Source organism: Halyomorpha halys, unplaced genomic scaffold (genome assembly GCF_000696795.3).
Source record: "Halyomorpha halys isolate HHAL.00 unplaced genomic scaffold, Hhal_1.1 Scaffold643.1, whole genome shotgun sequence".
NCBI classification, from domain to species: domain Eukaryota; kingdom Metazoa; phylum Arthropoda; class Insecta; order Hemiptera; family Pentatomidae; genus Halyomorpha; species Halyomorpha halys.
Genome location: NW_027112666.1, coordinates 266,146 through 286,160, shown reverse-complemented (window position 1 = coordinate 286,160; position 20,015 = coordinate 266,146). Strand labels below are relative to the sequence as shown.

The 20,015-nt window shown below is 28.9% G+C and overlaps 2 protein-coding genes across 15 annotated transcripts in view; one reads left to right on the top strand and one right to left on the bottom strand.

Annotated features, from left to right (window-relative positions):
• Positions 1-907: 907 nt before the first annotated feature.
• On the bottom strand, positions 908-16,967 carry Rev1 (Rev1 DNA directed polymerase). Its single transcript, XM_014427411.3, has 12 exons — positions 16,801-16,967; positions 15,889-16,012; positions 11,786-12,653; positions 11,461-11,581; positions 9,626-9,776; positions 8,516-8,642; positions 7,941-8,136; positions 7,735-7,853; positions 4,454-4,703; positions 4,135-4,327; positions 2,562-2,736; positions 908-1,134 (listed from the first exon to the last, which is right to left on the bottom strand). Exons 1-12 carry the CDS (start codon positions 16,840-16,842, stop codon positions 1,002-1,004), a joined length of 2,499 nt encoding a protein of 832 aa, XP_014282897.1. The 5' UTR covers positions 16,843-16,967; the 3' UTR covers positions 908-1,001.
• Positions 16,968-17,127: 160 nt separating this feature from the next.
• Positions 17,128-20,015, top strand: part of LOC106684985 (tubulin polyglutamylase ttll-4) — a 38,210-nt gene continuing 35,322 nt past the window's right edge. For 6 of the 14 annotated variants that reach the window (XR_001343769.3, XR_010844256.1, XM_014427405.3 and 3 more), the window contains exons 1-2: positions 17,376-18,455; positions 19,132-19,253. Coding sequence is in view for 9 of the 14 variants with exons in the window: in XM_014427405.3 (XP_014282891.1) it covers positions 17,748-18,455; positions 19,132-19,253 (830 nt within the window). In the remaining 5 variants the exon portion in view is untranslated. Of the gene's footprint in view, positions 17,268-17,374; positions 18,456-19,131; positions 19,254-20,015 lie in introns of those variants that run through there. The other 8 variants (XR_001343772.3, XR_001343770.3, XR_001343771.3 and 5 more) reach the window with 4 other exon arrangements.

Below are 20,015 nucleotides of genomic sequence, written 5' to 3'. Positions count from 1 at the left end.
TTTACTTAAACCCGTTTATTTCATCTGACTTTTATGTTTATAATTTGAGTCTATTTATAATGTCAGCGTAATGTGTATTTAGGTGTTTAGTGTGTTTTGTAGTTTACTGTGTTTGTATGTTTTTTGTTTTATATATAGCTTCTAGAAATCTTCTGCTTTTTGTATTTTGTGTTGTATCTATTATTTTTGGGTTTTCGAAATTGAATTCATGGTTTAGTTTTATACTGTGGTAGGCTAGAGCTGTGCAATTTATATTTTTAGCGTTTTTACAATTGGTTACATGTTGCTTAATCCTAGTTTCCAGTTTTTTAGATGTTTCACCAATATATATTTTTCCGCAATTTTTACAATCTATCTTATAAATTGCATTTAGTTTTTCCATCTTATCAACTTTGTCTTTCATGTTTGACAGCTTATTCTGTAACTTATTATTGTTGTATAGACCGGTTCTGATATTTGTATGGTCATATTCTGTCAGTGTTTTTTTTAATTTTATTTGTAAGGCCTGGTATGTATTGAAGTTTAAAAAAAATTTTATTATTGCTATTACTATTTGTTTCTTCTTGTCCTTTTTGTTTATTTCTTTATAAAATTCAGTGATTCTTTTTTGACTTGGTGGTTTTTCCCTTTTTATCTTTCTTTGTTGTTCTGATTACTTTTATTTTTCTCGGTGTTCTACTTTCTGTGTTGTTTCTGGTTATATGTTTTTTATTAATTTTATTGTACCATAATCTGTTTATCAATCTTTTGGGATAGAAGTTTTCATTTAAAATTTCATACCACCTATAGATTTATACTCAGTAAAAAGAGATTTCTTCATGTATAGTTTCAATCCAATTATCTATTTTAGCATCCAATAACTTCTGTTCTAAGTGGTAGGATAATAAAGTTCAGGCTGAATTTTTTCAAAATAATTTATTATCAAAAATAAAAAAATATACAAGAATGTACAAACTGTTATTATTACTTATTTACAATGTATTACAAAAAAAAAAAACACTTTAAAAATGAGCATATTCTTCTTCAATGGCTAGGGGTCCTTTGTAAACTTCTATCATCTTCTCTTGAACACAATCCAATGTTGACAAAAAAGCTTTCTTCCATTGGTCAGACTTTTCATAGGACCTCACAAACCTACCAATCAAGAAAGATATAAAAGATTTTTTGAAACAATTGATGAGGCCTTTGGTCAGAAAACATTTTATAACCATATAAAATATTAAGTCAGATCAGTAAACAAATTTTTTATCGCTGAAAAAAGCTCTTCAATACATGTTATACTGTTAGGAAAAGATCTAGATTCTTTAGAGCTTATCTTATAGACTTTTGACAGAATCTTTAAACAAAAATTTAATGTTAATGTAATTAACTGCTGGTAGAAGGTAAAACATTACTATGTTACTACTAACAGACATGTTAATATTGTATAAGCTTTAATTTTGTTAGTAACCATGTGCCTTTACAACTGAGTGCCTCAAATAATAAAGTTTTTATAGCAGTTGACTAACAAAAGGTTTACTTTTAAAAACTTTATTGTATTTCTTGTCAGGCATTTATTTTATACCCTTTATCCACTCCTTCACACTTAATAATATCTAACAACCTTTCGGGCTCCTTCATTATCAAGTAATTATTAATTTGTGAAAATGTGTCATTGTAAATTGATAATCATTTTTATATATTCCAAAATAAATATAAGTCCTATTTTTTTTATTATTAAAAAGCTTATTATTTTATTTTTCATTAGTGCTGTTTTCAAACAATGTTTTGCCTTTCTACATATCCAAATTTTACTGAAACTTTGGATAAGTAGATGGACAGAAAGAAAAAGTGCCATTTAAAAGGCAAAACATTGTTTTAAATCAGCACTTATCAAAAATAAAAAAATAAGCTTTTTAATAAAAACAGTAGGACTTATATTCATTTTAGATTATATAAAAATGATTTTCAATTTAAAATGACATATGTCCACATATTAATAATAAGAGTTTGATAATGGGCAAAGGAGCCTGAAATGTTGTTCAGAGGTCATCAAGAATAAAGAAGTTGGTAAAGGATATAAAATAAATTCCTGAAAAGAAATATAATAAAGTTTTAACAAATAAACCCATTGGAACTCAAGTTGTAGGATTAAAACTAATTATTTAAATTAAGTATATTATCTACATTATATACTTTCACAGGTGTTGTACTATTAAGAAGGTACCACAATTCAACAAGTCTGTTTTTGACTGTAAGATATGTGTGGTTTACAATAATTTGACTCAGCGGTTTTCAGTCCCCATAATGCCTAAATTGGAGAAACATTAACTAATAATTATTTTATTCCTATTTGAAACTTTGTTTCACAATTTTCGATAAATAAAATACTAATATAGATAAAGAAAGTGTATGGTCTCTCTAAAAGACAATCATTACAGAAAAAAATACTAACTCATACAATTCTGAAGTGAAAAAGTAGAGTCATATTCTTACCAAGTCCTTTGAATAACTCTAATACCTTCAAAAATAAAACAATACTCTATTATAGGGCAGAAAGAAAAAAATTAAGTATTACTCACCTATGAAAATATTTTAATATAACTAATAATTCTTGCAGATATCGCTTCGTAATAAGCTCTTTCAAATAATTTATAATCAACATAAGATCTTTATCCAAAGGAGTTTCCTCATTACTCACCCACTCCTCTAAAAGATGTTTTAATCCACCAAGAGAAACATAATTATTAAATGTATCTGGAAATTTTTATGAATTATGTTATACAAATATACACAATTTATAAATCAAATTTGTTTATTCAACAGTTAATGACAGGTAAATAAGATTAATAATTAGGTATAATATATACTTAGTAATTTAAATAGATAATTAGTAATTTGTTTAGACGTACGTACTGTAAAAAAAAAGTTAAAGTTGAGACAATATGGTCTAAGTAATTGTTCTTAGATTATTAACAGAGATTAAGTTAAAACTGTTTAATAATTTTTATTTAAAAATGATAGAATATGATGAAATGTTAACAAAATAATATATCTATATACAAATAAGTAAAAGCTTGTGAACTAAATTTCAGGGAATAAATCGATATTCAATGGGACATTTCTATGAAATGGCCTAATGTTTTGTTAGGTTGTCAACAACTGAGTGAAAATAAATGTCTAAAATTTTAGTAGTTTATTCCTTAGGTAAAAAATATCTCACATGGATTGTTCTACAGCACACAAAGGGTCTTAGGTTCAATGCTTGGTAAAAAAGTAATGTTTAACCAACAGTTGTAAAGGAGGTGATATAGTCGGCATGGATAACCAACCCACAGTTTTTTTTCTCCCAATAAAAAAAGTACTCATTTAACTGGAGTACTCACTTAACAGAGGCCAAGTGAGCCTCAGGAGGGATTTCAACCACAGACAGGTTCAAAACCCAGCTCAGCATCTAGGAGATAAGTGCCTTAACACACTGAGTTATTCCACTCTCCTTGACTTCTATGATAAAGAAACATTTACTCCTTGATATCAACAGAACACACCAATGTAAAATAAAATTATATTTTGCAATTAGAAAGGATTAATTCAAGTAACCAATTTGAGATTAAAAAATAAATATTTCTAAAGATTTTATATGAAAAATCAAAATAAAATCTTTTATACTTAGCATTAATAAAAAAAAATTAAATCTGTACCGCGACAATCCATCGAGGGTCAGGGGTGCAATACTTTTCACACAATTAAAACCACTTTATGAGGCTGAGTGGACCTCGGAGGACTCCCAAACCCACAGGGCTGACTCAACGGCTATAGGTAACAGATAATAATTATCTGCCACAGCCTATTTTTTCAATCATATTAATATTAAAATACTGTGGCAAAGCAATATATTCTAAACAAAAATACAGTTCATCCTTTTCTATTTATTGTTACAATTAAAAAAGATGAGGACAGTATAAAGACTTAAAGCAAAACAATTATCTGAATTTAGATAACAACTTTAAACAAAACAAAAAATTAAGGGAAGAAAGTGTTGATTGAATGTGATCACAAACATCTCTCTCACCTTACTAACTGTATTTTGAACAGTATTTTGCTATAATTGAAATATACAACTAAAATACTTTAAAACCAGTCATAAAACTATACCTTCAGGCACATCACTCTTTTCTGAAGCATCTTCTTTCAGAGATTCATTCTTTTTAGTTTTCACACTCTTATCAGGTGACAAATGTTGTGTTTTTTTAAAAAAGTCTTTTTTCACGTTTTTATTGTTCTTTAGTGACATCATGATTTCTTCTTGAATATCCTTTGGCATTGCTTTTAGAAACGATTGATCCACCTGACATTTACAATAATTATCAATGTATTTAATGTATGATAACTGTCTAAATGGTGATTGGGACTTTGTATAAAAGTAAATCATAACCATTAAAAAACAAAAAGATTTTGGATTGAAAATACTTACTTGAGATAGAGATATATCAAGGACAGAATGTCTCTTAGAAGAATTTTTAATAAGAGAGGAACTACTAATCTCTTTCTTCTTAGAAGGAACTACTTTATCTCCAGTTTCCTTCTTACTACTACCTTCCAGAAATTTCATAAGAGCACTGTTTTTATTATCTACAATGCTCTCAAGTCGTGTCAGTTGGATACCGATTCCTCTAAGATCTTTTGCATTAATATCCAATTTACTGATAATTTTCAAAACTTCCCTGTAAACATTTTGGTTTTTGTTCATAAAGAAGAAAGTAGATTCTTAAATTGTTGCATAGAAAAAATGAACTTGTTAACACACAGTTTGCTATTACAAAACCCAAGAGCAACACTTATAATCATATTAAGTCTTTTTTTTTTGATAGATATCAATACTAACATAAATCGAATAAAGAATATATAGTTAAAATTCTGACACACAATCTAACTTATCCAAGTAATGTATACTATGCACTTAATAATTAGTTCGATACAAGGAAGAACGTCAAATAAAATGCAAGAAGTATTATTATAACCATATTTCTAATAATATATGTGCATTATGAACTCTAATAGATCATAAACTTTGTGTAAATAAGGGAAGATCATTGCACCAATCAGTTGTACCTAAAGTTTTATTCTTCGAGATAAGTCGGAAAAATTTTGGTTTTACATCCTGATTAATCATGGCAGTATACATCATTTGATTAGGGTTGGGGGAGAGGCTTTTCGTAAGTGAAAATATACTCACCTCTCCCCAAGAGCAAAATAAACCTAATCGCTGTTTCAATTTTATAATAGACAGAGGACCATAAAATAAAAACTCCCCAAAGAACTAAAATGATACAGAAAATAAAATAATAAAAGAAAATATACTTTCCAGTTGACACTCATTTTAAATATAAACAAATAAAATGAAATATGCATACAAACCATTGAATGTAGCTGAGTGATCTACACGACTTGTCTCTCTGAATAATAGTTCCTCATTCCCAACTGTCCTTGGAAAGAGCTCATCATAAACCCACAGCACTCACATACATAGAAAGCCTGCCTCGAGGAAGTGTTTTAACCAACTAACTGGTAACAGCTGTTTTAATTACAAAAAAACATATGATTGAAAAGTCAACTGGAAAAGTCATTAAAAAATGCGCGTTTCATTAAAGGTGTTTTGTGATCATGCAAACTTTTTAATTTGAGTTTTCAACGAAAATACACATCTTGAGGTTCCCTTAGTCGGAATAACCATGTCTCCTCACAAAATGGTCTGTGCACACAATCCAACTCAAAAACCAAGTTATACAAAACTGAAATTAAATATTTAAGGTGCGTGTATATGCTTAGGAAGTAACAGCAACTTTTTTGAAAAAATTGAACCAACCAGAAATGCCACATTATAGAATCGATTTTTCACATTTTTTTTTTTATTATCTCTAAAACAACTAAAATGATTTTGATTAAACTCAACATCTCAATTCATAATTAAATTATCTTTAATTTCAGTTATATTTTATTCTCATTGAAATAGTCTGACAGGGCTTAAATAAAGATTTTTCTAAAACTTTTTCTATAAAATTGATATAATTTTAATAATAACACCCAACTACAACAAAAATACAAGTCAAAAACTCCTTAAAATGTAGGCCGCTACAGAAGAAGGAAACAGTGCAGGACCACCAGAATATATATTCATGCTAAAAACCATAAATGAAATTCAGAAATAGAGGTTATGAAAAAAAAAAATTCTATAAAGTATCTTTAATTTTGTTTATTTGAGAAAAATAACTAGTTCTCATTGTTAGCAATAATATACGATAGATAAATATAAAATATTAAAGAATTTTATGAATAAATAATACAGAAAAATAGAAATATCTGACCCAAATGGTAAAAGCCAATACCACCTGGTCTTTCCCGATTGCATTACAAATGCATTATATCTAGTAAGACTCTTGTATTCTTGAAAGGAACAAAATTTATTTTTGTTATTCCCACTTTGAGAAAGCCTAAAATAGGAATTTTTATAGCAACATAAAAATAAAATATTTTTCATTGTTGTTGTTCATAATTTTTGCTTTCTGTGATATTTAATTTTTTTTTTTTTAAATCACAAAAATAGCAATAATTTTAACATGAGCCCACCAATCTACACAAAACATGAGGACGTACATAGGGTTGTAAGCAAAAGTTTTATGTGATGAGCGACAAGCATCAGATTTTTTTTTTTAACGATAAGGTAAATTTTCTTTCTTGTAGTCTAATAAAGTATTTTCATTAACTTTGATGTTTTTTACTGTAAATTTCTCCCTTTTACATAATTAATCTCGACTATCTTATCCAACCAAGACATTTTACTTTATTTGTTCTTTACTCTAGTTAGTAAAAAGGCTGAGTGATGAAATGGATAGGTCAAAAATTCACACAGTAAAAAGAAGAAAAGTCAGTAATATGAAAATGTGGAACTACTTTCAAATTATTAGGGCATCAAATAAAGAAACTATCTATCTATATTAACCATCCCTAATTATTAAAAAAAATAAATACATTATTTATTGAAGCAGTTAAGTTACTATTCTCTATTCATATTAATTAATTAGTTTATTATTGATATTATTATCACTTTCTGTAGTAAAATTTCGAGGACCGTGTCTGTTGGTACAATGGCCACCTTTCTTTGGCCTATCAAGGATATTTTACTAAAGGATAAAGAATGATTTTAAAAAACAATTGTTTGACATATAATAATAAAAGACAAGGTTGAGAAAATTCAGTATTTGAGACTAGTCTAACAACCAAGAAAATTACTTTATTGAAAAGATCCATAAGGATCTACAAAAATTAAAAATCAAATTTTATAAGCTGGTGCAACTTTCTGGCCTTTAAGTCTTATATATAATAATAAATGTAAATTATTATTATTGATCAAGGATCGATCAACTAAAGGTTCTATTTCTAGTTGGGAAAATGAACACTAGAGGAGATTATTAAAAGGGGTCTATGGGTGCTTCATCCTAGGCCAAATGTAGAGGTACCCTCTCTACTTACCATTTTCTAACGGTGATTGTATTTTTTGAGAAAATCATAACAGAAATTAAAGTTACCAATATGTTAAACAAAGAATAAATAAAAATAAAATACTTTCATGCAATAATAATCAAGAAGATAGTCACAGAGCAGTAGAAATGAAATAGTACTTTAAAGGGGTGTGTCAACTTTCACTAACAACCTGGATGCAATAGTAAGTAAAAAGTAATAACAGATAAGATTTACCTGTAAATGGAAGGAGCATCAGAGATGGCATTTGTGACTGATGTTGATTTAGTAATAGTGTCACAAACTCCATGGCCTAAATACTTTGCTGTTTCCTCAGGTGCGTCCTTAGAGCGTACCTACAAAATAAAAACAAAAAGTGTTCTTACAATCAAATACTATTAATTTAATGTTGTTAATCAACAATTCATTATAACATTACATACCATCAATTTAAGGGTAACACATTTTCCTTTCATTTTGATGGTTTGAACCCTTTGTGAAACTTCTTCAGAAAGCTGTTTAAGAAATACATCCCGTTCACTGTCATTTTGAAATCTAATACCATAATTAACATCCGCAGAAACAGATTTTCGAACTTGGTTGAAAATCAATTCTTTTTCGTCTATGCCTCGGCAATGACTATAAACATAAAAATGGAACAAATATAGTTTTAAAATTTTCATAATACATTAAGATAGTAGAATTTAAGTATCATAAACTCTATTGCTGAATATTTTCCATCAAACTCATAATTTTTTTATGCAATTGCAGAATAATATGACAATCATATAACTACTTCGCACAATAAGATGCTTACAACTATATTTATGACTCCTAATTCATTAACAGATCATGACTCCAATCAGTCATTGATAATTTGATATTAAATCCTAGAGAATAGAATTAAATACAATAATATCTAAAAATAAGTAATAAAAATATAATAATCATTACACAGCATTGTAAATCAGTAGAAGAGTACCTTTAATGAATAAACAAATAATTTCAAAAACCTTACTTGAATAATGTCATCCCGAGCTTGTTCCCAAATTCATTCTGCAATTTTTCTAATGTTAATTTTTGAAGATCTCCACAAGATCTAATGCCAAAGCTTTTTAATTTGTAGGAGGTAGAATAACCTACTCCTAGAAACAAAAAAATGATTTGTCGTTCTGGGATACAAAAAACATTCAAGAAAAGTAGATTAGCAGTTCAGTAAAATCTATAACAAGCCATTGTTTACAATAACCTTAATTATTTTTGTAGGACTTCTGACCTCTATATATAAAATATACATTTTACCTATAGTAAAAAGGTTTCATGCATATAAAAGTAAAAGGAAAAATATGGGTCATAAAAGAAAATAAGTATCAGGCTTAAGAGACATTCTTCAATTTCCAATAAAAAAAAAAAATTGAAATTTCCTATAGGCTTCATTTGGACCCAAGAATATGTTAAGAAAGTAACTTTGAGAATAAGACTAATTATACAGGGGGTTTACTTTAAGATCGTCCTACCACATTTTATGGAAAAATATTTGGTTTAAGAGGGAAAAATTGAAGAACATAACATTTTCTTCCTGAATACGTGCATTACTTGGCATATTGATCATCTGACATAAATCTAAAGTACAAGGAATATAGATAACCCATAAGTCTTATACACATCATTTTAAAGCACAATAAAAGTTAAAACAAACGGTGCTAACCCTATTTTATTATCATAAATTATTTGCATTTTTTTGGAAAAATACTATCTCTAAAGGCTTGATCAAATTTTTATTTAAAAAAGGAGGTAAAAAATATGTCAGAATCATGAATCATTTTCATTTAACCCACATCTGTAAAATCATTAAAAAATTAATAGTTATAGTTAATTTAATATCAATGATTTTGAAATATAATTCTTTAAAATACATACACACATACATTTTTTTTTATAACTAAAAAAACAACATGAAATTCCATAAATTACATTTAATGAAACAAAAAAATATTGCACATTTTTAGTACCCATTTTAAATAATTTTGTACCATTTTTGTTTCATCTTGGCCATATTCTAAAAGATTCTTAAGTAGGTCAAAAAACTATTCTAAATTTGAAAATAAAAAGTAAACTTTCATTTTACCAGGCAAATCTGAAACTGGAATGTTCTGGAAAAATGTTTCCGGATCATCTTGTAAGTGAAACTGACCATCAGGCTTGGCTTTTTTTGTCGCTATTCGTGCCTGGAGGCGGTTCTCTCCAAGTCCAATTGAGCAAGGGCACTTAGTCTTCCCCTAAAAATTATAATCGGGTTAATTATCTGCACATATTCTATTTACTGACCACATCTATACAGCTACATCAAAATACATAGTAAATCAAAGTAAATATGAATGCCAGAATAGTACTACACCTCTGGAAAAAAAAGTCAATATGTTAAACACAAAACATAAGACTGTCTTTATGCATATATGGGGTATAAGATTCTATTTATAAGAAAAAATAATATGACTAAAAGTGGCAAAATACAATTATTATTATTGGCACAACAGACCATGGAGGTCCAAGGTCCCGGGAGATATACTTAGGAAATACATCGCGCATTTCATGACATGGTTTTTCATAGGGTGGGTTCTTCACTCCCACGCCTACTTTTGAGAATGCCACCCATTGGCTGACAGGCCTCACAAATGGCTGTGAGTATTGTATAATTATATGCTTGAAAAAATCCTGGATAGGGCCCGGGACTTGAACTCGCAACCATTGGGTTGGTGGACAGGCGCGTTACCACACTCCTACCGTCAACCCCCAAATACAATACTCATTATAAAATCATTTTAGAAAGATTTATTGGAACTTACAAAAAACAATTTTCTAAGGGTGGTTTAAAATAGGAAAAGTATTCAATTGAGAATTAAATATTCCTAAATATACATTAGCAATATACATAACCTTTAATAAATTTAAAGATACTTTGCAAAGCCATAAACAAGTTTGTCACCAGACAAATAATTTGTCTGCCAAATGATACAATGAAGGGGAAAATCAGTTATTCCAAACATTCCATTATCTGCTTTTTTGTGATTTTTTTGAACTGAGAAAATGATTCTAAAACCTTGGAATAAGAAGATTTTGTGTCCTATTCACAAAAAGGGAGATCTTGACACCAATAATTATCAAGGCATATCTCTTCAATTATATTCCTATAATATCTATTGAAACGTATACTCTATCAACTATTGATTTCTCATAAGAGCATCAGGGGGAAATATTCGTTTGGCAAAAAATAAGAAAGTAGAGAGAAATTGAGGTATCTATCAGAACTTTCCTAAGTTGTCAGAATAAGATCAAAATTATTTAATAAATTTTTCTAAAAAAATTTAGAAGGATGTCAATATTATTATTTGGTACTGAAGCAAAGAATAACTTCCATTTCCACTACTTTACTATTTTCAATACACAGAAGAGAATAAAATATTCTAAATGATAGTTATTCTTAATTAATTAATCAAATTATTAAAGAAAATTTATAACAAAATTTTAAAGTTTTTCTTCTTTATCTAACAAATAGGAAGGCTTTATTATATTTTACAGATATTAAAATGGCATTTCTTAATAATAAATTTGTGGGTAAAATCACATTTATTACAATAAATAACCTTTCAAGGTTTTTACTACACATCATCAGGTCATTCAATTGCTTAATAATGATCTAATCCATTTAACAATTCATTTGTAATTGCAAAGTATATTACATCATTTTAAATGGATTGTATAGTTTGATGATAGGAATAAAAAACATGAAATGTTGTTCAGTGTAATAAATGTGATTTTATTTATAAATATGACAACCATTTAAAACTTGTTGTTTTTTTTTAATTCAATTTTTTTCCAAATACAAAGCACCTCATTTATTGAAAAACAAAGTCATGAAACTATATTTTAATAATTTAAAATAAATTTGTAAGCCCATTTTACCTTCACTTCATCTCTGAGAATTTGTGCAAACTGCAGAGGACTCATCTTAGTACTTCTCAACAGTTCAGTACAATCTACATACATCTCATCACAGCTCACAGCTTCAATGTCCAATGTATACCTAACAGTAAGGCAAAAAATTTTATTAAAGGAATAGACCAGAAACAAATCAGATATTAACAAATATAATTGTAATTTATTGATTTATTTCATTAGTTTTAAATGCAAATTGTTTCATTAATATTTTTCAATATTAAAATATTGGTTATTGAAATTAAATATTATCTTAAGAATTAAAAAAAATATCTAAAAATGTGAACAGTACCTGGCAACAGTATTATACAGGTCAAACGAAACTTCTTTATAAGATTCAAAGTCATAAGGTATTGGCTTTAGAGACGGACACAGTTTTAATGCTTGACCGAGGAACATGCCGTTCTTTACTCCAGCTGCTCTTGCTTCATAGCTACACGAGGCAATTTCAGCCATGGAATCCATTTCATTTATCTTATCCTTGTCGATACTCAAACCCCTACCTCTGCTCTGGTAAGCTTCAAGTTCCTTCTTCACATTTCCATTAGGCTGTGGTCTGTTCCCTTTGGCATGAGTCACAGCTATAGGAACACCTTTTAGTTCTGGTCTATTTCTAATTCCAACAGAAACAAAAAAGCAATCCATGTCAATGTGCATTATCACTTTTGATCTAATGGCTTCTTGCAGATCTAGCTCTTGATTTTCAGTCAGCCTACTGAACACTTTCAATTCATTTATACCAGAGAATTTATGATCTTTAGCTAATCGTAATTCATTAACATACTGTTTAAAAATCGAACCCATGGTAGAAATGTGATGTAGCCTCGAATTGCTGTAAAATTCTGAAAGAAATCGTTCATCGGAAGCAGTTTTTGCTATTTTACTGTCTTCTTTCTGAGGAGATAACAGCGACTTGATCGAAGGCTGAGATTTTGACTGATTAGTGTAGAGGAGATAGTCTCGATAATCTAAAATTTTCTTTTCTTTGATGCAATCAACAATCCAAGCAGGTTTAACAAATTTGATCCCTTGAGTCTGTTTAATTTTACAATCTGGCAGATTTGAAGCAATTACATACGTAGTTTTTCCAGACCTATAGTAATGATGATATATACCTCCATGCTGGATCATTAGATTACGAATTTCATCAGCTGGTGGATCTGAAAAATAAAATAATAATCTTTCCATAAAAAAAAACCCTTAATTAAATCACTACAACAACATAGTCACAGAAAGGGCAACAAATGTATTGTTCTAAGCTAAAAATCTATATCAGCCTACTTAACTGAATATCAACTTTTTTTTTTACTTAAATCCTTTTTCCTTATCAACACGAAATCATGGATATGGTAGTTCAATCTGGAGCAACCTTCATTTTTGCTATATTCTTAGACTAATAAAAAAAAAAAGTTTTATGGTTTTCTTAAGTCAGCATTATTGAATTAAAAGTTCAATCATCTCTGAAAATCCATGTGACTACTTTTTAAAGTATTAGATATAATTCTTTTTTAAAATATCAAATATTCCTGAAATCATTTTGTCCATGACAAAAAAATATATATATTTTTTAAAAATTATCTTCTGAAAATAACTATTAAAGTTTACTTATTTATAGGTCACATCATATTAACTTATCCAACTTTACATCCTGTTGTAGTTATATTTTTTAAAAAGGCCTTTAATAGTTAAAGAATTAATATATTAGAAAGATAATGAAAAAAAAATTCCTAATGTTTTATAAGGGACAAAATGATCTGTAACATCACAAATAAATAAATAAATGGTCTACAAGCAGGCATGTGTGGCTTTTAAAAACTTTCTGTGGAAGATAATATTAATGTATATTCGAAGTCTTCATGAATAACAAGATAAAACAAAAAGAACCCATATTACTGTTAAAGGTTTGACCTTCTAACCCTCTCCTGAAAAAATTACATAACCACCAATTCACATTTCACCCTCTCTACTTTATAACACCTTCTGACTTTTTATTGAAAATAGATCTTTTTTATTAAATTTAAAAGTTTAGACAAGGGAAAGAAAAAGAGAGACTTTTAAGGGTAAAAAAAAAAAATAAAAGAACAGGTAAATTGGTTATTTTTACTACATCAATTTTTAATAAATTAATAAATCCACAGCATAACTAAACAACACACTATCAACAATAGAACTCAATTCATTTTTTTTTTTTTTTTTTTTTTTTTTATGACAGGATATAACATTAAGTGATATAAAAAAACAATCAGGTAAACCTTAAATCAAGACTTGTCAGAGTTGCCAGGTTGGGCAGTCTTTCCTAGATTTAGGGTTTTTTTTACCTTCGGGATTATTTTTGGTAGGAAAGTTTTTGACTTGGTCTTAGAAGGATTTTTTTCTTTTAATCTACTGCTAAATGAACGCACTACTTTTACCTCATTAAAAAACTTAAAACCAAAAAGAGTGGGAAAACATTGGTATGTAAACAGACTTTGGATTTTTTTATTAATATTTTGTATCTACCAAACATGTAGTTTTATCTTACAATAAGTTGTAAAGATAAAAAATTTCATACATGGTGCGTTTCCCATCTCTTTCTTCTAATTTTTTAAAGATCTTTCCTTCACCCAATCCTTTCTAAAATTTCATGGTGAAATCATCATTACTAAAGCAGACAAAGGTAAATAGACAGTTACTATTGATCTTATAGATTATAGCGAAAAAATATCTACATTCATTTCGCCGATCCACATATGTTCCCCCATCCCACAACCATACCCTTTCACTTGAAACTAAATTTAACCATCACCTCAGAGACTTCTCAAATTCTAAACAAATCAACTATCCTGCTTACAAAAACCTCATTTCCTATAATTCCTTTGAATATATGACCATTATAATGCCCACTAAAGGCCTACCAGAATCAAAACATGGAGGGGACAAGGAAGTGCAGATATGGTCGTTCAGGTTGTGACATTTTAGTAGAGCAAATGTGAATGAAACTAAAATTTTAAGAAAATTATATATAACTACAGCAGTGCCTTATTAATTATTACAATTATGAGAGGTGAAAGGGATTGTGGACATCATAGGTGTACCCAGCTGAGGTGAAAAAATTATTAATCTAATAATAGTTAAACTTTTTTCAAGCAGATAATTGTAATAATTAATAAGGCACTGCTGTCGTTATATATAAGTTTCTTAAAATTTTAGTTTCATTCCCATTTACTGTGCAAAATGTCACAACCTGATCGACCATATCTGTCCTTGCTTGCCCCCTCCCCCCCAGTTTTGATTCTGGTAGGCCTTTAGTGGGCATTATAACGGTCATATATTCAAAGGGATTATAGGAAATGAGGGTTTTGTAAGCAGGATAGTTGATTTATTTAGAATTTGAGAAGTCTCTTAGGTGATGGTTAAATTTAGTTTCAAGTCAAAAGGGTATGGTCGTAGGATGGGGGAACATGTGTGGATTGGCGAAATTAATGTAGATATTTTTCGTTATAATTTGTAAGATCAATAATAACTGTCTATTTGCCTTTGTCTGCTTTAGTAATAATGATTTACCATGAGATTTAAGAAAGGATCGGGCGGAGAAAAGGTCTTCGAAGAAAAATTAGAAGAAATAGATGGGAGATATAAGAAATTAATGGAAATCATTTAACGAATAGAAACTCATATTATAAATTATGGCCCTAGGCTTTTATAGAGGGGACAGAGGGTTTTAATGTGGGTTTTGAAATCAGAAAAGGTTGATGCATGAGAACATGCCCAACCTGGTAATTCTGAGACTGGGTCTTGATTTCTGGAGTCTCTAAAACAAAAAGTAGTAAACTATGACAAGTTTGAAACTAAAGGATGACCATAAACTTTTCACTGGAAAAAGGAATGATTATCAAATCATAGAAAATTACCCAACCATATTTGTCAGTGGGACAAACAGTCAGACAAGAAGGCATTTTAGTTGGTATTGCCATTCACTTAAAAGATTATTATCCTATTCTACCCAGAGAAGGAGCGTCATGATATATAGACAAGACCACTGAATAAGGTGAGAATCAAATCTGATCTGTCTCAAAATGGGTTTGACATTTTCCCCAATTTTTATCACTAGCCCCATTATATTCTAACCACAGCAGCTTCTATCACTCATTCACAGTATGATGTGTTTTTAATAGTTTAAATTATTACAAAAGAGCAGAAAGAAAGAAAAATGCTTATTAGCTTATATATTTTTCTATAAACCTATAGGATTACTGAATTTTGTTCTAAATATTGATGGATGATTCTTACATCTGACACAAGATTAATAATTTTATATCAGGATAACAGTAACTCAATAACACCATTATTCATATTTATATTATAAAATAAGAGATTCTTTTCAACCAAGTCAAATTTGTAATCATTAGTCCAAACCTGAGTATCCATTGACAAACACAGAGATACCCTTGAAGAGTTCGTCTTTCTCATCTTGATAAAGCGCAGCATCCTTAATAAACTGTTCTTGAAGTTTCTGCTTTTTCATTTCCATATATCCCCCCTTGAATAAAATAAATGATATTAAAAAAAAAATAGTAAACTTTAAAATTGTGTATTGCTATAAGAGACAAATGTGAATATTATTTTGTGTACCATGACTTTTAATTAAATGTCACCCAACTAACCAGTGAAATATCACCAAGTCAAATTAAAATCAAATTATGTAATAAATCAACAATTCTTCGCTTTATCTAAAAAGTGATATTGGACTAAGCATTATTATCAATTATTAACACTTTTTCTTAAGAAAAGTGGATTCTAAAGGCTAATTATAAAAAAAATACTCAATATACTCAACAGAGATGCTCTGTTGATTTATTTAACTATTTATTGTACTGTTGATATATTTAACTGCTTATTTATTTTCTGCTGACTTTTCGACCTACATTGTAGGTCTTTATCAGGGCTATTAGGTAGGAGATTAAACAGAGACACTTCCAAGCAAACAAATATCAATTTATTTCTTAGTTGTCATATTAAAGTGTTTCAATAAGCATATGTTTCCATAAGTGACAAGGCAATAATATTATTTCCAAAATTAGCTTTTAAGGGGAGTTCTTTATAGACAAAAAAAAAATTCAGTTACTTAAATTAAGGAACCAAAGAACTTAAAAGGTTTATAACAATAAATCTACTACAACCAATGATTCAATTCACAAAGAACATATTTAAAAGAAACAAAATAATATAACCAATATGCATATAATTTGATTATCCAATTTAATCCAATAGGATGAAAGAAACGTGTAAATATTCATTCTGAAATTAGTTTTTAAAGAACCAATATACCCATTGATCGAAACCATTGCTATCTTCGTGTTTTCTTCTCATGATGAAACAAAAATAGCCCAGATCGGTCTTTCAAATAGAGGAGCTCAGTTCCCTCTTTCTTGAATTATTATCAAATCTTATCAGCAACAGAAACTAACATTAACCTTCTTAAAACACGTGGTTCGTGGATATGATAGGATGAAATATTCCTTCAAAACGTTATTATTTACTAGTCAAATTATACATAATTGAACAATATCCAAAATTATTTCAATAAGAAATAATTTTATTGAATGGATTACAAATTATAAAATTCAAATCTTAGCACTAATGTAACCTCTAGATAATTTATCAACTATAAATTTATTCTTTCGAAAGCAGTTATAGAATGTCATTTAATGGATTTAAAGTTGAAAAAATGAGTTTAAATTTTTGGTCTTCAAAGGTTATAAAAATTATGTAGCTATTTTTGAGCTGTCTCGAAGGTAAGTACAATTGTTGATCGCTAACCAATTCCCGCCTTGTGAGCTAAAGTTGAAACACTGCTGTTTTGTTAAATGGCTGCTCTTTTTGATTCCTTGAGCAGCTAAATTCTTTTTATCTTTTGTATTTTAAGTTATAATATTCTTTTGTCCCTTTTCAAAAAATCCTGTCTTACTTAAAGTGATCTTCTATGATTTTTTTCTATACTTCGTACTCGCCTAGACATTAATTAAGAGGATGAATCTGAGGGCAACCTTGACAAAACGGTCAGTGTATAAGTGTGTAGTCAAGAATGAATTGTTTACCAGTGATTACAATACTATTTTTAATCATGTTTATTATTAATTGTTCCAAGTTAAACTGAAACCCCTATCATTGTTGCATTGTGGTTGATTTCTGTCAGATGTACACCTTTTCTGGACTGTCCTGAAGTGAATTAATAGTTGTTTTTGTGTATTTCAGATATATTCTTAACTATTGATATGCCTGCAATGGCAACACCTTTCATCGTCCCTAAAGTTGCTCTGACAAATAGTTCTATAGTTGCTGATATCGAACCTCAGTCATCGATTGCTCAGCATGCTTCTACCTCATCTAACACCTTTGGCTGCAACTCTTGGTGCAAAATGTGTGAAGTCCATCTTCCTACCAAGGCAGTACCTAGCCCTAAGCGGTATTATGGTGCCGATAACTTTTGTTCCAATGAACCCTTATACAATTTTGATCCCTCTCAAGTCGAGTATGAAGCTGTGAAAAGAACTGGGTATAAAAGTGAAAAAGTGTCTAGGGAGGCAGGAAAATCTCTAAAATCATCCAAAGTTCCAACTAGTCCCGATAACTTTAGAAAGACCAATAATACTAAAAGTACTTTGTCAGATAGGACTCATCATGAAAATTATTTGAAAGAAGTTGAAGCTCTTAGAGGAAAACTTAGAGAGCTTAAAGGGACTGCCACTGCACCTGTACAACATCGAAGGCTTCCTGAAATCCCCAAAGAAGTATCTGCCATTTCGCAAAGTAGGCAAGTTCGACAATCTGTTGTAAATAAACTACATCAAATACTCGATTCAAATAAGAGCCTTCCACTTAGTGAAACTAAAAGAATTAGGGAAATAAGTGATTCTGATGGTAGCATTCCATCAGGAACCGTTTACACCACTCCCAAGCGGCCTAGAGATGATTCACCAAAGGTAATATTTTAAATTTTTACTTTATGAGTTTTATCCAAATTATCTTTGACTTGGGAGACTACTTTGTATATATTGAAATATTAAGGTACTGATTATTTTATTTTGATTTTTAAATTTGCTGAACTTAAATTACTCCAAAAAATCAGAACAACAAAGATTTATTAACCATTACTGAATTTATTTTTAAATACAGTCCCTGTTGTAGTAATTTATGTTCCATAAACCATTTATTTCCTTCTAATTTATTTAAAAATGTTGAATATTGTAAATAAAAATAAATTTGAATTGTTAATTGTTTTCATTTATCCTGTTTTAGATTATAATTGTTGATTTATAAGACAGTTGAAATCATAATCAATACCTATCTATTTAGTTTTTTTTTAAATTATCCCAATTTTTTCTGAAATAACCAATTCAATTATATTAATGTTATTTTGAATTTTCATGCAGTGTTATTTTAATTTGAAAGAACTTTTGCTAGGTATTTTTCTTTGCTGTTTTAATATTACATTTTTCATTCTTTTATCCTATTGATCTGTGTAAATTTTATTTCAGGCTTTCAAAAATCATAAAGTTTTAAATATCTGACATACTATGACTTCGCAAATTTACTTTCAAAAAGTAAATTAAAGGCGAATTTTATTTTTTAAATTGTGAATAATTGTTTTTGGCTTAGGATATTGTTAACCTCTTGGCTGAGAGGTCAAGCCCTTCACCTATTCCTGCCAAAAAAGAAATTTGGAGTGAAGTTCCCACTGATGATATTCAATATAAGATTGTAGATTCTTCCTGTGACAGGTAATAATTTTGTCATAGTTCTATATCCATTTTTATGAAATGTAGTTGTATAATTTTTGTATAAATAACTGAAAAATAAATATTGATGAGTTAATAGTTGACTGTGGATATATATATTTATTTATTTACGCTATTTTTATTCTAACTTATTTTAGTACCAACTTTTACGTTTTGGCGAGAATTTCAGGCTTTTATCAGGGCTAAGAACAATAAATAAAATAGCTACCATAAAAATAATAATTATGTGATATAATGATAATTTATAGTCACGGATGCTTTCTTGTTAATTATGTATCATCAAAAGCAGTTCATTATTTATGTTAGTTTAAAGAATATCAGTTATGATTCCCAATATATTCTGTTAATTAATTTGTTTTAATAATTGTTAACAGTGCTTCCTACTGCCCACACCTCTGCTGAAATTGTCTTTCAATTATTGGTACCAATTCCATATTGTTAACTACCTTACACTGCATTAAGGCCTATGCACAAACCATAATTTGCATGGAATATTATTGATTATATATTCTGATAAAAAGTTACAAACCAATTGCTATCTTTTCAACCTCAGTTTACAAGAATTTCTTAATTTCATGAGAAAGGGAAAGTCGATCACTCTGATCTGCTTCAAAATTTATTCATTACTACATTGAGGGTTGGAAAGCCCTTTTCATTAATACCTTAAAGGTTTAAAAATTACCCAAAACTATAATAATGCAGAAAAAAAAATGTCTATCCCTAATGGGGTCTACTAGGGGTTTG